We start from the raw sequence: 22818 nt of genomic DNA, 5'->3' as shown, positions 1-22818 counted from the left end.
CTAATGAGAAGCAGACCAAACATGAGCCAGGAGTCTGTCCTTGCAACAAGCCATACCCGAGCCTGTACCAGCAAGAGTACAGCCAGGAGATCAAGGAAAGTGATTATCTCATAGTTCTTGGCACTTTTTAGGCCACGCATAGAACACCGTGCCCCAGTTCGAGAGAAACACTGAAAAACTGGAGAGGACCCAGAGAGGGGTCATGAAGATGATGAGAGGATTGCAGAATATGGCATGAAGAAATTTTGAAGAAATTGGGTTTGCTTGTCCTAGAGAATGAAAGGCTCCAGGGAATGTAGTCACAGTCTTTCAATACCTGAAATGCAGCTACAGAGTTGATAGTTGTCCTTACAATGATGCACAGAGTTTCATCAAGACAAATTCTGTCTGGATACGAGAAAAAATTTTTCATTGTGAAACAATTAAAACACTGGCTGAGGCTGTCCTGAAGTGTAGAGTCTCCCTCATGGCAAACATTAAACAGAGGTCCCTTCCAGATGAGACTTGCCAAGCTCACTCAAGTTACATGACAAACATAGATGACTTCTCCCAGAGATGATTCTTACTCACTTCCATTGGAAAACACAAGCATACCCCTGCATTTCTTTCTATACAGTTCTTTAATTAGCTTTCTTTTTAAGGTTGCCTGAGAAAGGACCTTTGTTCATTTGTTCCTTTCCAAAGGACAGGTGAATTTTTCTTTCTAAGATCCAAAGGAATAGCTCTCTGGCATGATATCAAGACACATTCCTTTGAGTTCACTGTGGTCGGTTTTTTTGCTCAGAGATGGAGACACAACTCCACATGCATTTTGCTCTAAAAGATATTTTAATATAAAGAGGACATTTCTATCCCAAATCAGTTCCTTCAAAAATGTTATTTCAACCTTTTTTTTTTTTAAATAGCCCCAAAAAATTACCCAAATCTTTCATCTAATAGTTAATTGTAATGTTGGGTTTCAGTTTTCACATTTTGCCTTTATTACACCTTTTTCAAGCATGTCTTCATCTTTTTTCATAAGATAGGAAAACTTTATTTTGAAGCAACAAATATCTATAGGTGACTTCAGCTACTTTGGTGTGAATCAGGAGATTTGGCAAAGCTGACCCTCTCCTGTGAACTTTTCAAGCATCAGACAATACTATTTTTCAATGTTGGACCAAGCTGCTTTTCTGCAATATTTCCAAGGCACTGAACTATGGATACTGAGCAGAGTAATCTGCAGAAGTTCAGTATATGTTAGCAAAATATAAGAGTTTTTTCTTTAAATGCTCCTGTGGAGCCCTTGCTGGTCAGGAGCACTGCATCCAGCATGTGAGCCTTTGCTTATAAAGGAAGACTGCTCCCTTTGAAAGAATGAAAGAGTGAGTGGTGAAAGAGGCAATGTACTCACTCTAAGTTGAGCACTAACGAAGTTACCTAGCCTCAGAGGAAGAGAGTGGATGCTCCATCTTCCTCTGTCAAGCCAACATTTCTATGGGCTTTTAAATTCCATACTTAATGCTGATATGCATCTTTGTAAATGTGATATTTTTCCTCCTGAGCCAAGCATATTTATCAATCCCATGAGCTGCATTTTAAGTAGTGTAGAGATTAGAATGCTTTAAAACAAACCAATGTGTTTTAGTGAGTTATTGAATAAACAGGATCCAGAATGGGCTTTACTTGTAAAGAAGTAGCTGTATGAACTATGCAACCTCATTAATTAAAGTGGGTTTACATATACATAAATAAGGTGAAATTTGGTCCATGTGCTATAAAAACTTGCCTAATTCTGATCTTGTCATGGTCATAAAGGTCAATCTAGATCCTGAAAGCAGATCCTGGCACAAAAAATTTACAGTACCAAATTGTGCATACCCAAATATTTTCAGAGTCCTAAACAGCTGCTTAAGCTGGTGCTCACCTTGTAGAGACACGATATTCAAATAGAGCAAGTTAATGAGAGGAGAGGAGAGGAGAGGAGAGGAGAGGAGAGGAGAGGAGAGGAGAGGAGAGGAGAGGAGAGGAGAGGAGAGGAGAGGAGAGGAGAGGAGAGGAGAGGAGAGGAGAGGAGAGGAGAGGAAAAAAAAAGGGAGAAAAAAAGGAAAAAAAAAAGAAAAAAGAAAAAAGGGAAAAGGAAAAGAAGAAAAAATAATAAAAAAATTTAAAATTAAAAATAAAAATAAAAATAAAAATAAATATAAAAATAAAAATAAAAATAAAAGAGAAAGGAAAAAAGAAAAGAAAGAAAAGAAAAGAGAAAAGAGAGGGAAGAGAAGAGAAGAGAAGGGAAGAGAAGAGAAGAGAAGAGAAGAGAAGAGAAGAGAAGAGAAGAGAAGAGAAGAGGAAAAGAGAAGAAAAAAGGAAAAAAAGAAAAAGAAAAAGGAAAAAAAGAAAAAGAAAAAGGAAAAAAAGAAAAAGAAAAAAGAAGGAAAGGAAAAGGAAAGGAAAAGGAAAGGAAAGGAAAGGAAAGGAAAGGAAAGGAAAGGAAAGGAAAGGAAAGGAAAGGAAAGGAAAGGAAAGGAAAGGAAAGGAAAGGAAAGGAAAGGAAAGGAAAGGAAAGGAAAGGAAAGGAAAGGAAAGGAAAGGAAAGGAAAGGAAAGGAAAGGAAAGGAAAGGAAAGGAAAGGAAAGGAAAGGAAAGGAAAGGAAAGGAAAGGAAAGGAAAGGAAAGGAAAGGAAAGGAAAGGAAAGGAAAGGAAAGGAAAGGAAAGGAAAGGAAAGGAAAGGAAAGGAAAGGAAAGGAAAGGAAAGGAAAGGAAAGGAAAGGAAAGGAAAGGAAAGGAAAGGAAAGGAAAGGAAAGGAAAGGAAAGGAAAGGAAAGGAAAGGAAAGGAAAGGAAAGGAAAGGAAAGGAAAGGAAAGGAAAGGAAAGGAAAGGAAAGGAAAGGAAAGGAAAGGAAAGGAAAGGAAAAAGAAAAAAGAAAAGAAAAGAAAAGAAAAGAAAAGAAAAGAAAAGAAAAGAAAAGAAAAGAAAAGAAAAGAAAAAAGAAAAGAAAAGGAAAAAGGTCTAATAAAAATCTGGAGAAATAAGCTACTAATTTGGAAAAAAAATAATCAGACACAATTTCCATAGGCTCATAAGCACACATGTATCGTGGGGATTAGTGAGAAACTTAATTGTCAATGTACTGCCTTTGAAAGCTTTGCCAGATCTCATATCTTTGACAGTTCTGATTTTCTTCTAGCTGGTGTCCCTACCTGAGTTTCTAATGCAGCTAATTCCTGGACTAAATCAAAAGAAGAAAGCGTAATTTTAATGCCCTAGAGTCTTTGCAAGTGACTTTCACACTGGAACAAACTTGAAACTATTTTATTATGGAAGAAAAGCAATTAACTTTGTCAGTAATTTTTTCACTTACATGTTTGGTATTATTTCAGCTGTGATTTTAAATGAGTTCTCTGCACCTCACTTTGCTTCTTACTTGATTTGCCAATGAAATCTGATCTCAGTGTTAGTCACATCACAGTCTTGCATAGAAACTAACCTGAAGACAGATTTTACTCCTAGCTGAACCTACATAATTTTGATGGAATGTGATACTTAGCCACTTTGCTACTCACTTGGTCAATAAACTGCAATCTCTTTTGAGGATACAGACAAATGGAATTATTCTGTGAAAAACTAGTTGGTTTCAGCATAGTATCTGTGTGTTACAGCAAATGTGTGTGCTTTTGGGCTCAACAGTTTGTCACACTTTAACCAGGTAGGCAGCAATAAACAGTGATGCCATTTTACTGTTTGTGTGGTGTGTGCTCCTGTGCTCCCAGACAGGGCTGTGGGCTCCTGCAGGACTGGCAAGTCCATGCTGTGTGCACACCGAAGCTCAGTGAGTGCTAATGAGGAGGCAGTACAATTCCTCACACATCCCAGACTTCAGAGTGTGTCTTCATCTCTGCTGCTAGCAGCTGGCGAGGAAGATGGCTCCTGCATCAAGCCTTGAAAAAGCAGGCTGTCAGGACACAGCTAGGAGGCTCAAGTCATTGCAGTCAAAGATAATGAGACACTTCTAGCTAGACCCTCTGGCATTGCAGAAGGGTACCTGTGATAACATCAACTTTAGACATGAAAAAATCATAGAATGTTTTTGCTTGGGTTGGAAGGGACCTTAAAGATCACCTAGTTTCAGTCCCCCTGCCATGTGCAGGGACACTTTGCACTAGATCAGGTTGTGCAGGGCCTCATCCAAACGGGCCTTGAATGCTTTCAGGGATGGAGCAACCACAGGTTCTCTGGGCAACCTGTTCCAGTGCTTCACCATCCTCAGAGCTCAGAATTTCTTCCCAGTATCTAATCGAAACCTTTCAATTTAAAGCCATTCCCCCTTTTCCTGTCACTGTATGCCCCTGCAAATAATCTCCCTCCATCTTTCTTTTAGGCTCCCTTCAGGTACTGGAAGGCTGAAATTAGGTCACACCAAAGCCTTCTCTTTTCCAGATGGAACAATCCCGGTTTCCTTAGCCTTTCCTCATAGGAGAAGTGCTCCATTCCTCTAATCATCTTCATGGCCCTCCTCTGGCCTTGCTCCAACAGATCCATGTCCTTCCTATGCTGGGATCCCAGAGCAGGATGCAGCTCTCCAGGTGGGGTCTCACCAGTGCAGAGCAGAGGGGCAGAATCCCTTCCCTCACCCTGCTGGCCACACTGCTTTGGATGCAGCCCAGGATGTGATTGCTTTTCTGGGCTGTGAGCATGCACTGTCAGCTTATGTCCAGCCTCTCATCCACCATCCAAAATGTCATGCTCAGAGAAAATCACAACTGTGTTAAGAGTACATTTTCCCCCAAGTTTTGTGTTTTCCATTTGCCTTCAGTTTTCAAGGTCTTGAAGGTATAGCAGCCTTTCTCTTTTCAAGAGGTTCTTCCTAGCTGCAGAGGCTAAGTCTTATTTTGGTGAAGCCAGAAGTGAGGGGTGCTTGGAGAAAAGTGAAACTCCCCTGATACAGCCATGTCATGCCTTCTAAGTGCAGACCATGCCTCATGTTCCAGCAGCCCAAAGTCACCAGCTATTTCTTGGCTGGCACATATATCCTGCCAAAGCTCAATGCTGACTGTCAGTGGCTGCCCTGGGACACTTCATTATTCCTGTGTCCTGCCAACTGCAGCAACCCATTCTTCCCTCTGATTTGCAAATTTCAGTTGCCCATGTTCACACCACAGCCACTTTCTGCATCTCCTCCACTGCTCATCCTCACTTGGCTGGCAGGCACAGAGCCTGATTCTGAGCCCTCGTGCATTCTCAGTTTGTGATCTCCTTCCATTTGCTGAAATCTCTAGGCTGTCTCCCATATAAATGCTGAATTGAATCCTTACCTTTCCTAGAAAGATCTTAGCCACATGTCCTTTCTCAGATTTTTTGTCTCAGAAAAGAATGGCTCCTTGGGAGAAAGCTGATGGACTGACTGCTGCAGATCGTGTTCCTCATAATGCTCATAACCTAGGGCAGGAGGCACATAATGAATCCTTTACCACCCAGTAGTTTTTGGGCTGCACTCAGGCCAAGTCTCAGTCCTGAGTTAGTAATGGTCCACGTGCATTATTCCTCTTGGTTGTTTCTTAAGTGTGGCTGTCAGTCATGCACATGTGAAGACAATGCAGTTCTCAACCCAAAAAAGAGGTTTTGCATTGAGGTCTGTACTCCATCCTACTTCTGTAGGATGCATTTCCCTCATAATGGATGAACAGGTTGTTTATAGTTAAACCGAGCCCAGGGACAGCCCTTAGCTTGGTTTTCTGTCTGCCATCTTCCTATTCAAGCAGCAGCAAGGCAAGGACAGGAAATGTTCTTGTGGAAAAGGTGCTAAAGAGTATCTGTATCAAGTTCAAGCATTACAAACATGGCTTGGGTGAGGAAGGAGATATTTTAATTGAACAGAGCCCCTAAGAATCAGAGACGCCCCTAGGTGGAGATCCTTTTGGTGAGGGACATTCACTGGACTATGGCCTTGTTTAAACATTTGATCTCACCTTAAAGAGCTATGGAAGCATCCCAACAGCTGCAGGAGTTGGAGAGGATGTCCTGCAGCTGGGTTAGCCTATAAAGTTTCCTTTCCTTTCTGTGCATCTTTCTAGAAATGTAGCCACTCCACCACTGTTTTTTGAACCATGAAAGTAAAGTCTGTCTATCCTTTTCCTTCATTTTTCTCTGGTGATCAGAGTGATTTTAAGACAATTGGCAAACTACCAATGCTTCATTTCCCAATGAAACAATAAGCCCTAAAACAAGTTTACTAGACCATTCGTGCAATTCCCAGCAAGTCCCTCAAGGCTTGGGCAGTAACTGAGTGCTTCCATACTAAACAGTAGGGACCACTTTGAATGCTGGTCATGTAGGGCATCAGCTGAGAGGGATGTTCTCTAGGACCCAGTGTTAGCCAGTGTTTCTGGAATGTGCTGCACAGCAATGGGAGGAGGTTCAGGCCTCCTGCAAGTTTGAAACAAGAGCCAAGAGGGAATATAACTTCCCAAGGGTGGGAGAGCACCGCTTCAAAGCAAAGGCTAAATAACCGATGCCCCCATCTAGTGGTGAAACTGTACCCAATGGCTTAGGTGTCAGACATCAACCTGAGCCTTCCAGGACATATGGAAGGGCCATGCCACAGGACAGTGCCATTCCTGGGAACTTCTGTAGGGCTTTGCAATCTGTGAGAGACTCCCAGACACATTCAAAAGCTCATGAGAAACCAACTGATAAACTCATTTAAAACTACAGCATTAGTAATAAAAAATAAAAGGATAACATCAGGATCAAGGGTGCTTTTAAGCCAAGGGAAGTGTGGAATAGCATTCTCAAAATTTCTTAAGTAACCTTCGGTGAGATTATTATCTTGGCATTGGCTCCTAAAGCATGAAGGCCCCTATCAAAATGCTACCCAAAAATAGTAACTAACAACACATTATGACTGCATTGTTGTTACAAGATTACCATGCAATTAATATGCTAATGTTCTGCTGAACGCTGCTGAACTTACAATTATTGGCCAGAAGAATACCATGCTTTTGTTTGTTTCTTCCTTTTTAGTTTACATCTGAAAGCTTACAGTCAGATATGAACAATTACCCTATGCTCAATTTATTGGGAGTCACCCCGTGACACTATTGTAAATCATTTCATGAGGTCTGCTCAGCTCTTTCTAATGTGCTTATTTTCACTTGTTATGCTTGGAAGCTGATCAGATCAGGAGGAAAAGGTGCTGTTTTTCTCACTGGATATTTTTTTTTAAAGGCACAGCTGATGCCTACAGGATATCCCCAGAAGCAAAATTCATTAATGATGCTGAGACAGTTCTTTGTCACAAGAATGGTAAAGAATGTTTTAGTATATTCTCTTGTTATACTGTAATTGTTACGGCTCTGTTTTGACTTCACTGCCCTTCTTTACTACACCTGCATATGGTAAAGCAACCAGGAAAATAATTCTAACACTGGTCTCCTATACACAATTTCCAACACATTTTGGAGCACTTTGCACTGCCATAATTCCCACTGTACAGAGTCTTAATTTCCAAATCTCAGTACATTGCAGCATATGATAGGGCTTAACATAAGCCAAAGGAGAGGACACTCGGTGAGAGGACAGAATATTCTGGAGCCCACACCTACTGTAGCTAAGGGACAGAAAGGCAGTTTTTCTGATAAGCAGTAGGACATCAAGCAACAGATAAAGCTTGGCTTGCATTTCACTGCAGGTCACAATAAAGAAGGAACTACACATTTTCTGTTTAACCTGAGTAGGAAGAACAGAGAGCAACATGGATAGAGCTTGGCTAGATGCTAGCTGAATATCTAAACTGTTCTCTCCAAAAAGCTAATCCAGTATTGGCAAGCCATGAATTTAACGACTTGGAACCAGATCCAAGTGAACCCACAGAGTGGTTTATGACAGGTTTGCTAATGAAGGATTCTGTGTTTATTTATAGGGATGAAATTGATCCAATGCTAAGTAATATATGAGAAAAATTCAGTAAGAATGAATTCAGGTTGACTGAAACTAAGCAAAAAGTACTGCTAAAACTATTGGGATGATGAAAGTGCTGATAAAATCCATTTCCAATCAAAACACAGCTGTCAGTGTTTGCATCTTATGTGGAGGTTATATACCTGTAAATGAAGGAAAAGTCTGTGGCAAATGAATGAGAACCCACAAACACAGTGGGTGGCTGTCACAAGAAATTATGCTGCCAGAGTAAAAGAAAAATCAGTCTTCAAAATGAGAGCAATGCAAAAGAATACATAGGTAGCAAATAAACCAAAGATGCTGCCTTAATGAAGAAGAAAGTCAAGGAAAGTAAAGACCCCATCAGAACTAATGTCGCCTTGTCAGTAAGAGACCAGGTGTCACTGACAGAGATTATGCCTATGATGAATGCCACTGCAAAGCCCACACAAAATGCCAGAATGCTTCTAGAAGTCCATAAGCAGTCACAGCTCTCAAACCTTGCATAATTGTCAGCCAGAGATTTTTTATAAAGGACAGAGCTGCTAATCATCATGTTAAGTGTGTCCACAAGCACACTGCATACTCAAGCACATATGGATCCAACATTCAGGTTGTGTAAAACTGCCATTCCTGTACTAAAATCCTGAGAACTTCAGTCTGCCAGGATACAACATAACACAAATCTACATCATGTTCCAGACACCTAAGAAAGGAACAAGTGCATCATCAAAGAAAAATATTTTCATCCTGTTCTTTCAGCTTAAGATAACCCTAAAAAATTGGTAGAAAGATGTGTTACTGTTGTTGAGTATTTGACTTAAGATATTGGAGGTTGCAAGTTATCTTGCCAAATTTTCACCTTATTTTTCAGAAGTCTTGGTAACACTCAGAGCTGTTAATGATTGCATTTCAACAGGATGCTGGCAGGAATCCACCTTCATCAAATGATGTAAATAATAAAAATTCAGATGTATGCGTCCAAGCAATGACTTGTGGCTCTGTTAATGCAGGTAGGGCAGTGCAGGTTTATGTATGCAGCTCTTCCACCTCTACAGTAATAACTTATGCACAGATTGAAAAAAGAGATGTATGCAATTGTGTTTGGCTGGGAGGGTTTCCATCAATATATGTGTGGGAGAAATGTGATTGTGGAATCTCATCATACGTTACCCATGCTGGCTCTATTGCCAACCCATCTGAAAAACACAATCTATAAATATTTTTATTCCTATTTGAATAATGTAGTTTGTCATTAAATATGAGGGCTCTAAAATACACAGTCTAAGCAAATTTTATTCTTATATTAATTGAACCTACATTATTGTTATTTTACCACTGTTGGGAATGGGGATAAAGTAGAGGGCGTTACAATAAACATATTTTGATTCATTTTAGCACAAAAGTGATATTGTGAGTGACAGAGAATCATCAGTAAATAAAGTGACCTTGAAACCACCAATTGTGTGAGGCATTCACAAGAGGGAAGACACAACAAAAATGACAGAGCACTTTCACTCTTCCTGCATTCCCCTGTCAAAGATGAAGTACAGAAAACCATAGCACCTGTGCTAAGGAAATATCTATGAGCATTAATTAATTATAATGTTAGTCCTCTCTGTGCTGGATGCAGTGTCACTCTCATAAACAGTTTACTCGTTCCACTATCATCAGCTCAATTATTTGAGATGCTTCTTGGCAGGTGTATATGACGTGATCTTTCCAAAGCTCCTTTGTGATGAAATATTCTCAATGGCTTAATGTATATTCCCATATGCCACAGACTGTTAAAAGCCCAGTCACATCCCTGATTCAAAAACCCCTCAGCAACATTCAAGCTGATAATATAGCAAGAGCCAGTGACAATGACAAGAAAATTTGTGACTTATCTATTGAGGCCAAACAAACCACTCAAAAGCATACCACAGCCTAAGCGGGTTGAAGTCTATCCTTGCCTCATCCTCTGGCATGAAGAGCGTGAGGAGTAAGAGAGTAGGAGCACTTGGAAAAGAGCAGAGCAGCATGACTCGGAGCCTTCTCTCTAGCCAGTCTGGATGTGGGAGAGAGCCCACACTTGGCACGGGTTGGCTGGCTCTGAGACAGCACCACCAGCTTGTAGCAGCCTGCTGAATAACAGTAACTACTAAGAGCAATAGGAGGACATCGCACCATGCTTGGGGTCCTACTTTCTCCTGTGTGTCAGAAGGAAATCTCTATGCTTTAAGGGTGTCCCATGGTTTGGGTAAGATCTTTAGCTCTTGAAGAGATTTCTCTGTGCCTTTGTCCCGTTGCAGCCAAACATAAGACTTAAAGCGAGGGCTCAGCAGGTGCCTAAGCCAAACCCCAACCAACCATACACATGTCAATCCACAGCTACTGGTATAGCAACTCCATCCTTGGGATGTCAGTTCATGCTTTTTATTTGCTAAAAGAAAAATACTCCCCATACCTAGTGTAAAAAAAAAGAAGAAAAAAAAGATGCCATCATGAGTGTTGGCCCACTGGTTGTATGTTATGTGTTCAAGCACCAGGTCTTACATCTGACTTCCACTAAGGTAGGTGGCAACGCATAGTGCTGGGAGATGGAGTCCCCTGCATTTGTTTCATGCTTATACCTCATTAAAATCCTACCCTTCCCCATCCACTGCTAGAGACCAATCTGCTCCCATTGTACAAAACCATGAGAAAACTGTAAATGAGAAATCTGGCCACAGATATTCAGGAAATTCCCTGCCAAAGGTTGTGCTATTTATCCACAGTGCACTGTATATGCTTTCCAGATGTGGAATATAATTAATGGATAATATTACCTGTCTCCACATTTAAAGCTGTTGTTTCAAGATGATGTCACATACAGACAATACTCCCTGGCGAAATTAAGCTCCCATGGCAGCAGGGAGGGAAGAAATTTAGGGCTATTTGTTACACAAGCCCAGACCCCATTGCTTCATTTTGCAATAGAAATGACGTACAAGTAGGCTAGCTTGTCTTATTTGCAGTTATTTTGTACTCTGATTTTCCTATATTATGGGGCAGTCAGACCAAAAACATGTTGTTGTTAGAGCCATGTACAATCTGTTCTTTCTGCTTTGTGAATGCTTTTTTTATAAGGCTGTTTGTCAGAGAGATAGAGGACAAATAGGAGAGGCCCTTTCTGTATTACTAAAACTTAATTCAGATCCGATAGAGACACAGAAGTGGTGCCGCAGTCCTTCCAGTTAGGTGTTTCATCATGCCTCTGCATTTGATCCTACCTCTGTGGAAAATTATAGCAAATTCTCATTGATTCCAAGGTTAGAGAGCAGGGCTTGACTTCAGAATATCTGCTGAACAGCTCTCCAGTGAGTGTTGACATTTCTGACTCTCAAACCCTTCATTAGGATGGTATGCTGTAAGGGACTTCACTTTTTAAAGGGTTTGCTGGCTTGTTTCATACTTAATAAACTTGCTGTGCAATCATGATGTTCCTGCTGCTATGGGAGATAGCCCATGGATGATATACACCCCCATGAATTCCCATCAGGAGGTGTAGATGTTCCATTATAATACAGGTATATTTACAACTACTTCCATACTGTTTGACATTCACTAGGCTTCTCCATTTGTAATTCAACTGGATTTACATGCTTCTACATTATTGAAATCTCAGTGTGCTCCTGCATTATCTCTGGCACCAGGTACTTGGGCACATTTCCTTGGTCTTCTTCATGGATACCAGGACTTCTCAGAACACAGAGTTACCTTTTCCCAAACTCCACCTGCTGTAGTTTTACTTTGGGTTTATGATTTTCTTCTTTTGGGAGTAGGTGATAATTGGAGCAAGAGATCTTTCTGGAGTTAAGAAAAACAGTAGCTCTTTACCTTAGCAAATACAAGAAGGATATTGATCTAAATGGAATAGGACTATAAACTCAAACTCACATTCACCATACTCTTTCCTTACCATGCTGAAGTTTTCTTTACCTTTAGATCAAAGCCTTCCCTTCCCTTCCCTTCCCTTCCCTTCCCTTCCCTTCCCTTCCCTTCCCTTCCCTTCCCTTCCCTTCCCTTCCCTTCCCTTCCCTTCCCTTCCCTTCCCTTCCCTTCCCTTCCCTTCCCCTTCCCCTTCCCCTTCCCCTTCCCCTTCCCCTTCCCCTTCCCCTTCCCACCAGTCTTTCAGCTCTCATTTCTGTGTTTTTTTTCCTTTTTCTCCAAATTGCAAGTGAATTATAGCAACCTTAGTTAGACTTCCCACTGAATTGACCTGTTCAGACTTTGGTCACAGATTTAAGTAATTGTCCAGTTATTTAAGATATAGCAGCCACTTATTAGCCCAAGAGGATTTCCACATAATGGAGGAACACAGATGCTCCGTGGTTTCCTCTTATTGGAAGGAGTGTCCCTGCTTCTTTAGTTTTCCTCTGGTGGGCAGATGGGCCAAATGTTCCAAGAGCTGCAATCTGATACAGATATGTATTCATGGTCCCTGATGAGAAACAGAAAAAACTTTGTATGGAGGCCTCAAATTGATACCATTGTTTGTTGCAAATTTCCCAGATGTTATAATTCAAATGTTTTCATGGTGAAGGGGAAAACAGCACTTTCCCTGCAGTCAGAGGAACTTAAGGCTTTCCAATTATGGTGACACACTCAGACTTATTAGCACAAAATTTAATTTGAGTTAATCAGACTGAGGTGGGTAGAGCGCAAAATTAACTTGACTTCCATTCTGCATCGTACAGCAAACCAACTTGGTGAAATCACTGTAGAAATCTGAGCTGTGAATGATGGATGAGCTGAAAAAAACCCGGAGAATAAACAGAGTTGTGTAATTATCGCTGCACTAAAAGGGACAGAATATTCAATTCACTTGTTCGGAAAAATGCTTTACTTCGCTGGCAAATCAAAGGGTGTGTGCCCTCAGCTGCACCTATATTTTGCCTCTGAAGCCAAGAACAGAGTTTGGACCTAAGTAATTGTCTTCAGCATCCCCTCTGTTTTGAGAGCTATATGTGCTCTGTCAGCCAATCTTGCCAGAATTTTCCAAACTGTTATTTTTGCCAGGAAATTACAATTTAATGAAAATAGAAACACATCAGTTTCAATGAAATTTCCATTTGCAATTCAAGATTCTTGTTCAAAATCCAGAGGAAAAGAGAAGCATTTACTAGGGGCAAGCCAGAAGCCACAAGTTGTCCAAGTGAAAGGGATATGGGTTTCAAGCGTCTGTTCCTTGAGGAAGGGTAAGAGTATACACCTGAGATCTTCCACAGCTCAGAGAAGTACAGTGATGATTGGCTCTTCTGGAAGCATATTTTGCCTTGAACCTATTCAAAAAGCTTCTGTTTCACTTCGATTAAGAAAAAAGTCTTGACATTTTCCTTTTATTTTCTTTTTTTCAAACCAAAATTCTATTTTCCAGCAAAGGCTAACATTCATTTTCCTTTCCCAACTCTCTGTCACCTTTTCTGTGTGGCTAAAATAAATGTTTGGGAGACGGAAGAGGGCCCATACACTGGAACCATAAGTGCCTCTATCTGAGCCGTTTCCTTATAAACAACGGGAAAAATAAAACAATGCTTCTCAAGCATCGACCTCCAACTTTTTCAGAATGATTTTAGCAACTTGACCCACCTCTTGATATAAACAGAGATACTTCTGTCTTCAAGCAAACTGCAAATTTGAGAAGGGTACCAGCACAGCAAGAAAGCTGCAGAAAATTTTGGAACATATAAGGGACAGGTTTGGAGGGGAGGTTCGAGAGAGAGTAAGGCTTCCATTTCCTTCAACAAGAGCATAGAAAACAGAAACAGTAAGGTTCACTTCTGTGCAGAAAGACCTGGGTGAGACAGGGACTGAGGCAATGTCAGATGGGCAAGTGAATCAGAAAAAGGGACATGATCTTACAGCCATGGTGACAGGTGCCCAAATGCTACCTAGCTTCTGACAACAGGCCAATCCTCCTCCTGTTTATATCCAGTGATATCTACAGGAGGAGAAGGTTTCCCTGCACAAAATGGCTGCAATATTTTTTTCAGGGAAAGACTAAATTTTATCACCAAATGGGAAACAGTGCTTACTGTTGTCCCGAGGTGACTGTTTACTATCTTTAAACTGTCAAATATGCTGGAAGATAAAGACTTTAATTAAAGTTGTCTTTTTAATGCCTATTCCTTGCAGGAAAGTGACACCATTTCAAAACACAGCTTTTCTCATACGCTGCTATTTGCTTTCTCATTTTTCATACAATAGCTTCTATTTAACCAATTTCAGCAACATATTTAACATCTCTGCAAAAGTAACTGCAACACATTTAAGAGCCCTGTAAAGTAGGATAAAATTCTGTGGTATAGTCTGTGTCTCCAAAAAGGTGGGGAACACACAACCAATCAGCCTAAGAGTCCTTTTCCCATACTGATGTCAGAACTCCTGCCTTTATTATTTAAACAAACCAGGTAATGTTTGCACTGTAAAGTTCTGAACTGAAAATACCAAAGCAAGGTAGGAACAGGTTTTGCCAACTCTTCCTATTAACAGTGGAGGCTAAAAAGTGCTGACTCATTTTGTGACGCTAATTGGCTAAACCTCCCCATACTTCAGTTGTGGTTTCAACTGTCTTAAAAAATGTATCTGCATATTTAAAGTATGATACATAGCCTGTATGTATGCAAACCACCATTAAACCACAGCACTGTTCATATTTCTTTGCTTGTCTTAAAGCATTTGGAAAGTATGCATGATGAGAGCAGCTTTGCTACACTGATCTATCTGCACTCCCCTGCAGCAGAGATGATGCCAGGGGGGTTTTTTTAGGCTGTGTACAGCAGAAAGCAAGGCAGCATTTCCCAGGCCAGATGCAAAGTTACATGAAACAGTGTACTAGCAATAACCAGCTCTGGAGCAATGAATAACCAGCAACCAAGTCACTCCTGGGAAAGCTCCCTTGCATTTTAAATCAAGAAGAAAATGATGACCCATTTTCAAAGCATAAAGTCATTTCTGTAAGAAAACTAACTTTCTTCGGCAGTTCCTAACCAGGCAAAACCAGAATATGGGACTTCTGCTAAGCCGCAATCCCACCTGAGGCGATGAATCCCATCTGCAGGAACACTGCACATGATCCTGGAACTGCAAATGCTGTTGGCCAGACAACACGAGGAGGGACACTTGCAGTGGGAGCAGGCTCTAAGGATGAATTCTTGAATGCTTTCTGATCAAATGGTATCAGGGTACTCCTTTTTGACTTTTTGATTATATCTGACAAACCCTTAATTTAAGGAGATGAAGGCTGGTTGTGGTGATCAGGACAGAAGGAAGGACCTCCTAGATCCCTTCAGGTACAAATGTCCTAAATCAGACCTCCACAGTGCTCAGCAGGAGTTCAGAGAAGGGAAAGAGATGGCAGAACAGGAGAGGCCTTCTCCTCCATGCAGGTGCACACTTTGCTGCGCTGCCATGCACTGCCTGGACTGAAGGGATTACTCCCGGCCTTACGTGCTGCCCTGGCCTTGTTCTGCACAGGCTGGGCTGCCTCTGGCCAGCGTGTGCTGCTCTGGGCACAACAGCCTCTCTGCCTGCAAAGGTTTCAGGGGGTGAATATGTATTTGTCTCCCTATTGATAATACCATCCAGGCAAATACGCATTTCTTCTTTGGAAGGAAGTATTCCACTGTACATTGAGAAAACTGTTATTCCAAGCCCATTTTTTTTCTCCTATCTCCCATCTTGATGATTCAGCAGATGAGGTACATCTTTTTTTCCTTCAAAAACCTGCTGCATAAACACACGTTTATCTCAGTTATAACCTTTTCACCCAAAGAGCCCGCTCACTACAGCTCATCAGTAATGCCTCCATACATCACAACCACGCAGAGTGCAGGCAGATATTAATTCAATGTAATTTTGTGTATAAAATTTGCTCCAAAACTCATCTATCTCTAGATATTTATTTACCTATACAGAATATTCAGGGTTTGAATTCCAGTGAAGTTTGGCATTGACTGATTATTAATAAAAATTCCCCAAACACTACAGATTACTTCAGCTTCTTCAACTTCCATTAGAAGTTGACAAGGAGTCAAGGCACATAGTACCCAATGGGTGCTGCTAGTAGTAATAAATAACAGAGGGGAAAATGGACAGAAAGTTCCAGTGCTTCAGCAGAAAAGAGGATGAGAACATTGTTCAAGTTCATCAAACCAGCCAGCCTTTAGGAGCATTTTACTGGCCATGTCTTTAGGGTGCGGTTAGTCTTTTGCTTGTGTAGGATTTGTGATCTGGTTAACATGAAGAACTGGGATTTATGACATTTGTAACTTTAACTACGTGACTCTGCCTATAACACTTGTGCAGTGCCATGAAAACACTGGCTGAAGGATGACTGCTGAGGTCAGTGGGATGGAGCACCAGAGGGAACAGCAGGGAGCTCCCAGCCCTGCTCACATTGAAGTTCCGACCCTGTTACTCACTTGTTTTACAAACGCAGCTCAAGTCCACCCTTTTTCACAGCTTGGGGATGACTTCTGCAATAATGTGACAACTGGCAAAAAATCCCAAGCTGAAGGTACCTCTGGTACCTTTGTCTTTTCATTTCGGCTCTTTACTGTTTCTTATGAAACTGAATTCTTGATGAGAAGAAGTCAGAGACGTGACTTGCATGTACAAGGGAGTAAATGGACAGGTGACCCTGGTGGTATTAAAAGTTCATGCTATAGACTTGGAAGTCCATGTTTACTTCCTAAGACAAATATGAGGGAGAGGAAAGCAAGGAATAGGTTCTGACTCTGCTTATTGGGTTCCACATCTGAGCCAGCACTGAAGGATAAGAATTACTTATTAATACAGGTCAGGTCAGCAGTATGTTAGCACTTTCCTTCAAGACCAGAGAAAACTAAAAAGAAATTGTGTCCATTATATCTTTTACTCCCAGGGCTGCATCAGAGATGGTGTAGATGACACTTGGTGGCAGACTCTGGGTTCAGATTCATACTCCATTCTGTTTCCTACTGCACCTTGCCAAGACACAATGAACATTAGCCAGCAACCAGGCTAGCTCTTCAGACACACATGCAACAGGATACACACAGAATTCTTCCTGACATGATCTATGCCATGCTGGCAAACACTCTTCCCTTCTTTTTTCCCCTGTCAGTTCCCTGCAAGCAAATAGAGTCCTTGGACAAACTTTGTGCACACACACTAGTATCCATCAGCAAGGATGTAGCAAGCCTTGTGAGCACAGCCAAATGTGCACACACATCTGAAACTAAACCACCTCGCCACTGAGTCAGGGAGGATTTTGTCACGACGTTTCTGAAGGGCAGAGAAACAGCTTGCCTTGGAGAGGAGGCAATTCTGCCAATCATCTGCCATGAGATGATATGAGAAAAAGAAACCAGGCCACTCTCTCTCCTAAGGGAGAGCTTTTAATTGAGGTCTGTAGGCTCCAATCCTAAATCCACATCGGCAACTGAACAACTGCAACACTGAAATGCATCTGATGTGTGCAGAAGCCAACAACAGTATCTTCAGCTTATTAAAAGTCTGCTTGACGAGTAGAAACAAAATGCAGGTCCGCACTAACCAAAATCATGGCATGTGATAACCGCAGGTCCCTCTGGGTACAGCAGGACAGGAATGCCAGGCCAAAAGAGCCCTACCCAAAGGCAGCACTGCTGGAGAGCCAGAAGATTCCCCACCTCATGAGGTGCTAAAGGGACCAGTCTGAAGCATGTTCCTTCCTTCCCTGTCCCAAGGAGAGAAAGCACACTTCCCCAAGCTGTTTGAGGGTTTGCAGAAAGACAGTGGGAACCCACCTAACAAGTCCACTTTGGGAGTAATAACAGAAAAATACCTCAGGGAACCATGAGAAGTGGGAGATGCACAACCTGTGGACACCCAGAGCTTACTGATTCATGTAACATTAATAGCAGTTATTTGTTCAAAACCAAAATAGTTCTGAAATAAAATTGCAATTACTCAGGTGAAATGGAGTTTTGGTAGAGTCAATAGAAAAATTCCCTTTTCCATCAGTGGAGCCATACTAGCCAGGAATATATTTTGAAAAGGTTAAATAAGCTTGTGCCTGGGTTTTAAGGATCTTTGTGTACTGTACCTGCCAGTTTAAATGATGACTACAAAGATCTGTTATAAAACTTTTTCCAGGAGAGGCAAAAGCTTTCTCTGTGTCACTGTTTTTAATATACTGTGACTCTTGCTCATAGTAAATTAGGTTATTTATCCCCTTCATTTATATGCACTGCTCTAACACAGTAACAAACCAAAGTGATAGATGCATCTATACCAGTCGTCAAACTCAATAACAAAGCAACAGCAACTGTGTGTAACTTTACCCTATTGCTATCAATTTATATAAAAGACAAATTCTTCAAGCTGTAAACATGTGAAAGTAAATTCTTTACCGTTCTGGACTTGCCAGCTATTACTTTGTCCTCTGATCTCAAATCCTTCCCCAGGCAGCTCCCACATCACGGGGACCTGATGCTGATCTCACAGACCTTATCCCAATTCACCTTCTGGCTTCCAGAGAAGCTGTTCTTTAGTACTCTGCTGAAATTGAAGGCAGAATCAGGCCAATGATCGGAAATACACAGGATGCAGAGTTCTTCCATTTTGGAGTTGAGAGTCTAAGCCAAAAGCAGAATGTCAAAGGCTGAAGCAAACCTTATTGGATTGCAGAATAACTCCTCCTGCCTTCTGCAGATAAATTTTACATTTAGATGCATAGGGGAGACTCCCACTGCAGTCAATAAAAATTATGCTCATCCAGTGTTATTTGTCACCAATCCAACTGCCCATTCTGTAAGTGCTTTGCTGAAAAAAAGGGGAGTCTTCAGGCAACAAGCAGTCCTAATACCATGTTTAAACTATCTCAGATTCCCACATAGAACATCTTGGCACTACCGGCTTCCCTGAAATACTCACGTAATTTATGCTATTCATTTACATTCTATTCCAAATTGAAGTTCTATTTTACTAGTGTATTAAAATGAGCATAGTAAAGAACAGTGCATTTTAAAATAGCAACAGATGATTATGTCTGTAGAGTTGTACAGATTTAGATTCCTACTTTAATTATATAATTTTTAAAATTTGAGTAAGCAGTATCCACCTTTCACTTTATTTCTTGAAACATGTGCTTATAGTTTATTCTGTGAGCCAGCATACAATATAATATCATTTTATAGACAGATGCAGCAAGTCTGGGGAAAAAAAAAAAAAAAAAGGAAAATATCCATCCTTTAATTGCTAACTATCTTTATAAATTTAGATTATTGAATTAATGCTATACAGGACTATTCCTCAAGCAGCAGTGTTCCCAAAACCCCCCAGTTTGTGGATATATCTACATCACAGTGCCCCTCAAAAGAATTTTTGTTGTCTTTGTGTATGTAAGAGAACCTCTCTTATCACACTGATAAACAAGGATTTTTATATTTTTGAAGAAATTAGGTTTGAAGGTTTTTTTCAGAATGCCCTAGACTGGGGAAAAATATGTTCTTTTTATTCATTAATTGCTTTGCAATCCATGAAATTCCTCAAAATGGAATAAGCAAATGGATGAACTTATCTAGAATTTAGGAACATTATTTGCTTTTGGCATTAAGTGTTATGACTTCAATCAATCATAGTTTTTAACCTGTTAACCTATTCTTGATTGCACTTTGTCTTTCACATCCTTGTGATGCTACCTCTCACTTTAGGAAATGGCACCTTTTTTCCTTTAGTTCTAATGGCTTTTATTTCGACACTTGTTTCGCAGCTTAGAAGGCGTGCCTTTTGCAGGCGTGCTGCTCCGATCAGCTTACACCTTACAAATATGGGCACAAAGAAGCTACAGTCTCAGATGCATTTACACAGATGCTTATCTTGGAGCATAGATTCAGCACAAAAAAAAGGTTATCTGTCATTATCCTAATTATTCGTAAGTGACGACTTAGACTATTTGCAAAGTAAACTGCTATTAAATTTGAACCAAAAGTAAAACATGCCTTAAGGTATTTCTAGCATGCTGAGAAAGCACAGCAACGACTGCACCGAAAACATTTCCCTTTTCCTGTGCCGTTGGACAGACACTGGAAGTTCCACCGGAGCGATCAGTGCAGTGTGGGTCCGGCGGCGGGAGGGCGCATTTACCGCACTCCGGTAGCATCTCTCTGATCTCTCCTTTCCTTTGTGATCGCTGATCCAACAGCCCTGTATCGCATTGTTTTTCTACCCGCTTTATTAGCGAGTTAATGTGTTTCTTCTCAGGAGACCTTTAAGCCTAAAATATTTCTTTAATTAACGGAGCCTAATCTTAAAGAGCTAAAGCCGGCTGCGGCGCTTCCACACCGCGTGAGTGCGGGAGTCCCACCGCCCCGGCTCACGGGGGAGGGCTGAGGAAAGGACCATGCCTTCAACTTGCCGGACCGGTCAGAGAGACGCCGCGTCCCTGGCCGGCCCCGCGGGGTCCCGGTGCCGGAACGCTCCGGCGCTCTCCGCGCTCGGCAGGCCGGGGGCACAGAGACAAGGCGAGAAGGCTGCCGGGGCCCCCCCTGCGCCCCTCCCACCCGTCCCTGCCTCTTTGAACTTCTCCAGCACAGACCCCTGAAGGTGCAGCGCGGTCCCGGCACGCCACGCCACGCCGGGGGAAGGCGCAGCGCCAGCGCCCCATCCCCGCGCATCCCCCCGTCCCCGCTGCCGCCGGCCCCGCGCACTCCCCCCACGCGGGGAAGATGCAACGCTGTCCCCAGCCCCCTGCCCGTGCGGAGGAAAGCGCGGCGCTACCCCCGCCGCCGGGGTGACCCCCTCCCGCCGCAGCGCCCGCCCCTCCCGCCGCTGCCCTTCCCGAACAATGAGCCGGGACAGCGCGGCGCGGCACGGCCCCGGGGCAACCCCGGCATGTCCGCCCGGCCCCGGCCCCGGCCCCCGCCGCCCCCCAGCGAGCGCAGCCTCCCGCTCCCCCGCCGTGGCGCCCGGCTCCGCCCGCGCGGTACCGGGGGCGGGAGCACCCCCATCCCGGGAGGGGCCGGGCGGCGGCGCGGGGAGCCCTCGGCAGCGTGCGGGGGGCGGCCCCGGCGGGCGGCGGCTCCCGGGGGCGGGGGCGGTGCCGGTGCCGAGCCGCCCGCCGCCCGTGCCGCCGCGATCCGGCCGAGCCGGGGTGCCGCCCGCCCCCGGCCGCTGCCCGCGCCCTGCGCTTTGTGCGTGCGGCGGCCACCACCATGCGGGGGGAGAGGCACCGCGTGGGACGCGGCGAGGCGGAGCGCCCGCGCCGCCCCGGCTGCTACACCTCGGGGGGCAGGGCCCCCAGAGAGCCCTGAGCGCCCGGCGGTACGTAGGGGCGACCCTGGGCGGAGAGCACTTCTCTTTCTTGATTTTTTTTTTTTTTTTTTTTTTTTTTTTTTTTTCCTGGGGGGTGGGTGGTGATGGTGAAGGGGAGGATTTCTACTGTGCAGCGTTTGCTGGAAGGAAAACCCTGTAGGTGAAACCATATGGGTTCTCAGTGGCATGGCTTAGTGGCTTCTTGGCTTTACAGTTTTCGGGCGGGGAGTGTTCAGGGTGTGTTTTAGAAGGGCTCTCCTGTTCAAGAGAGCTTGAATAGATACGTTTAGAGAAGCAGTGCTTTCCAGGAATTTAAATGAGACCCTTTTTTTGTGGTTGCTTTTCAAGGCTGTTCTGTTAGTTCTATATTTGCTTTTGCAGATTGCTCTTATCAATAGTTAGGCAGCTGTGGTAGCATATAAAAATCGATATTCTCAAAGGAAAAAAGAAAGTCTCGGCGAATTCACCTCTACTAAGCGGTGTAGATCGCTTCTGTGGTGTCTTTTTATAATTTATCGGGAATGTTATAGTCTCTAATACTCAACTGCCATTTCTAGTTTATTTTGTTATGGCAACGTGTTTCATTTGGTACTAGAAAAAATTGATTGGGTTACTCATTCAAGTAATTTAGTTGATAACTTGGAGGAACGTTTAGTCATGTCATTTCAGATGTGGAGGGAAATGTTAAGTGAAAGGCAGGAGGCAGCGGTAAACATCAAGGTTTAGGGTTTTGCACATTTTTTTAATCTGATTTTCCTTTTTCAGTCTTGCAAACTTTCTGAACTTTAATCCTTTTGCAATGAAACTTTCCAGGCGTGGTGTCTGCATCCAGGTAATTTTAATACATATATATGTATGTACATATCTTTTTTTTGTTTCAAAAACTTAGGTGAAAATAATTCAGCTGGTTTTGATAGTGTGGGGCTGTTGGATATGGGGAAAGAATTACTACATGTTTTCCATTTAGAGATGGAGCTCTTGCAGTTTTTTTGTTGATTTTTTTTTTTGGGTTTTTTTTTTTTTTTTTTTGAAGGGGTTTTATTATTTTTGTAAATCTGAAGTGTGGTTTAGAGGTATTATTTTTTCATGGGCAGTTTCTGGTTAAAATACTGTTTGACGGGAAATCCTGCCATGGATACCTACTGGGTTTGCGTGTGTCTTGATAAGACCAACTGCTACGCTATGGGAAAAGATGTGCTGTATTTGCTGAACGAGAAGCTGTGATAAAGGGTCTGGAGGTGAGGTCCTATCTGTGTAGTCAAGTGCAAGGACACTCAGCACTGATTTCTGTAGCTGACGACTTTGTGGACACTTCTGCTGTAAGAGGCAGGGCTCCTCTTGCCATTTGCTGTGGAAGTGCTGGATTTGAGAACTTGTAAGTGAAGACTTCAAACTACTTGTAGGCAGAAGTCTCCTCTGATTGAGTTTAGGATGTCTAAAACTCCTAGTGTTGTAGTCAGAGAGCTCTTTTCTGTTCTCCACCTCAGCTGGGCTGAGGACAGGATTTCCCAGCATTGTCCACACTGCACATGCAGAGTTGGAGGATATGTACAAAATGTTAGAGGTTTGTTGCAAGGTTACAGAGTTCTATATCTGTGGT

At 42.6% G+C, this 22818-nt stretch overlaps 1 protein-coding gene across 3 annotated transcripts in view; it reads left to right on the top strand.

Annotated features, from left to right (window-relative positions):
* ST6GAL2 (ST6 beta-galactoside alpha-2,6-sialyltransferase 2) overlaps positions 1-22818 on the top strand; it is a 174008-nt gene that overhangs the window by 105812 nt on the left and 45378 nt on the right. Inside the window, exons 1-2 of one of the 3 annotated variants that reach the window (XM_032100432.1) lie at positions 21146-21227; positions 21984-22050. The exons of 1 other annotated variant lie outside the window; for it this stretch is intronic. In XM_032100432.1, the coding sequence (XP_031956323.1) occupies positions 22018-22050 (33 nt within the window). In that variant the 5' untranslated portion in view covers positions 21146-21227; positions 21984-22017. Of the gene's footprint in view, positions 1-21063; positions 21228-21983; positions 22051-22818 lie in introns of those variants that run through there. One more of the 3 variants, XM_032100434.1, reaches the window with a different exon arrangement.

The sequence above is a fragment of the Corvus moneduloides genome, chromosome 2 (assembly GCF_009650955.1).
Source record: "Corvus moneduloides isolate bCorMon1 chromosome 2, bCorMon1.pri, whole genome shotgun sequence".
NCBI lineage: Eukaryota > Metazoa > Chordata > Aves > Passeriformes > Corvidae > Corvus > Corvus moneduloides.
The sequence above is the reverse complement of the archived record's forward strand: the minus strand, read 5'-3'. Positions and strand labels throughout refer to the sequence as shown.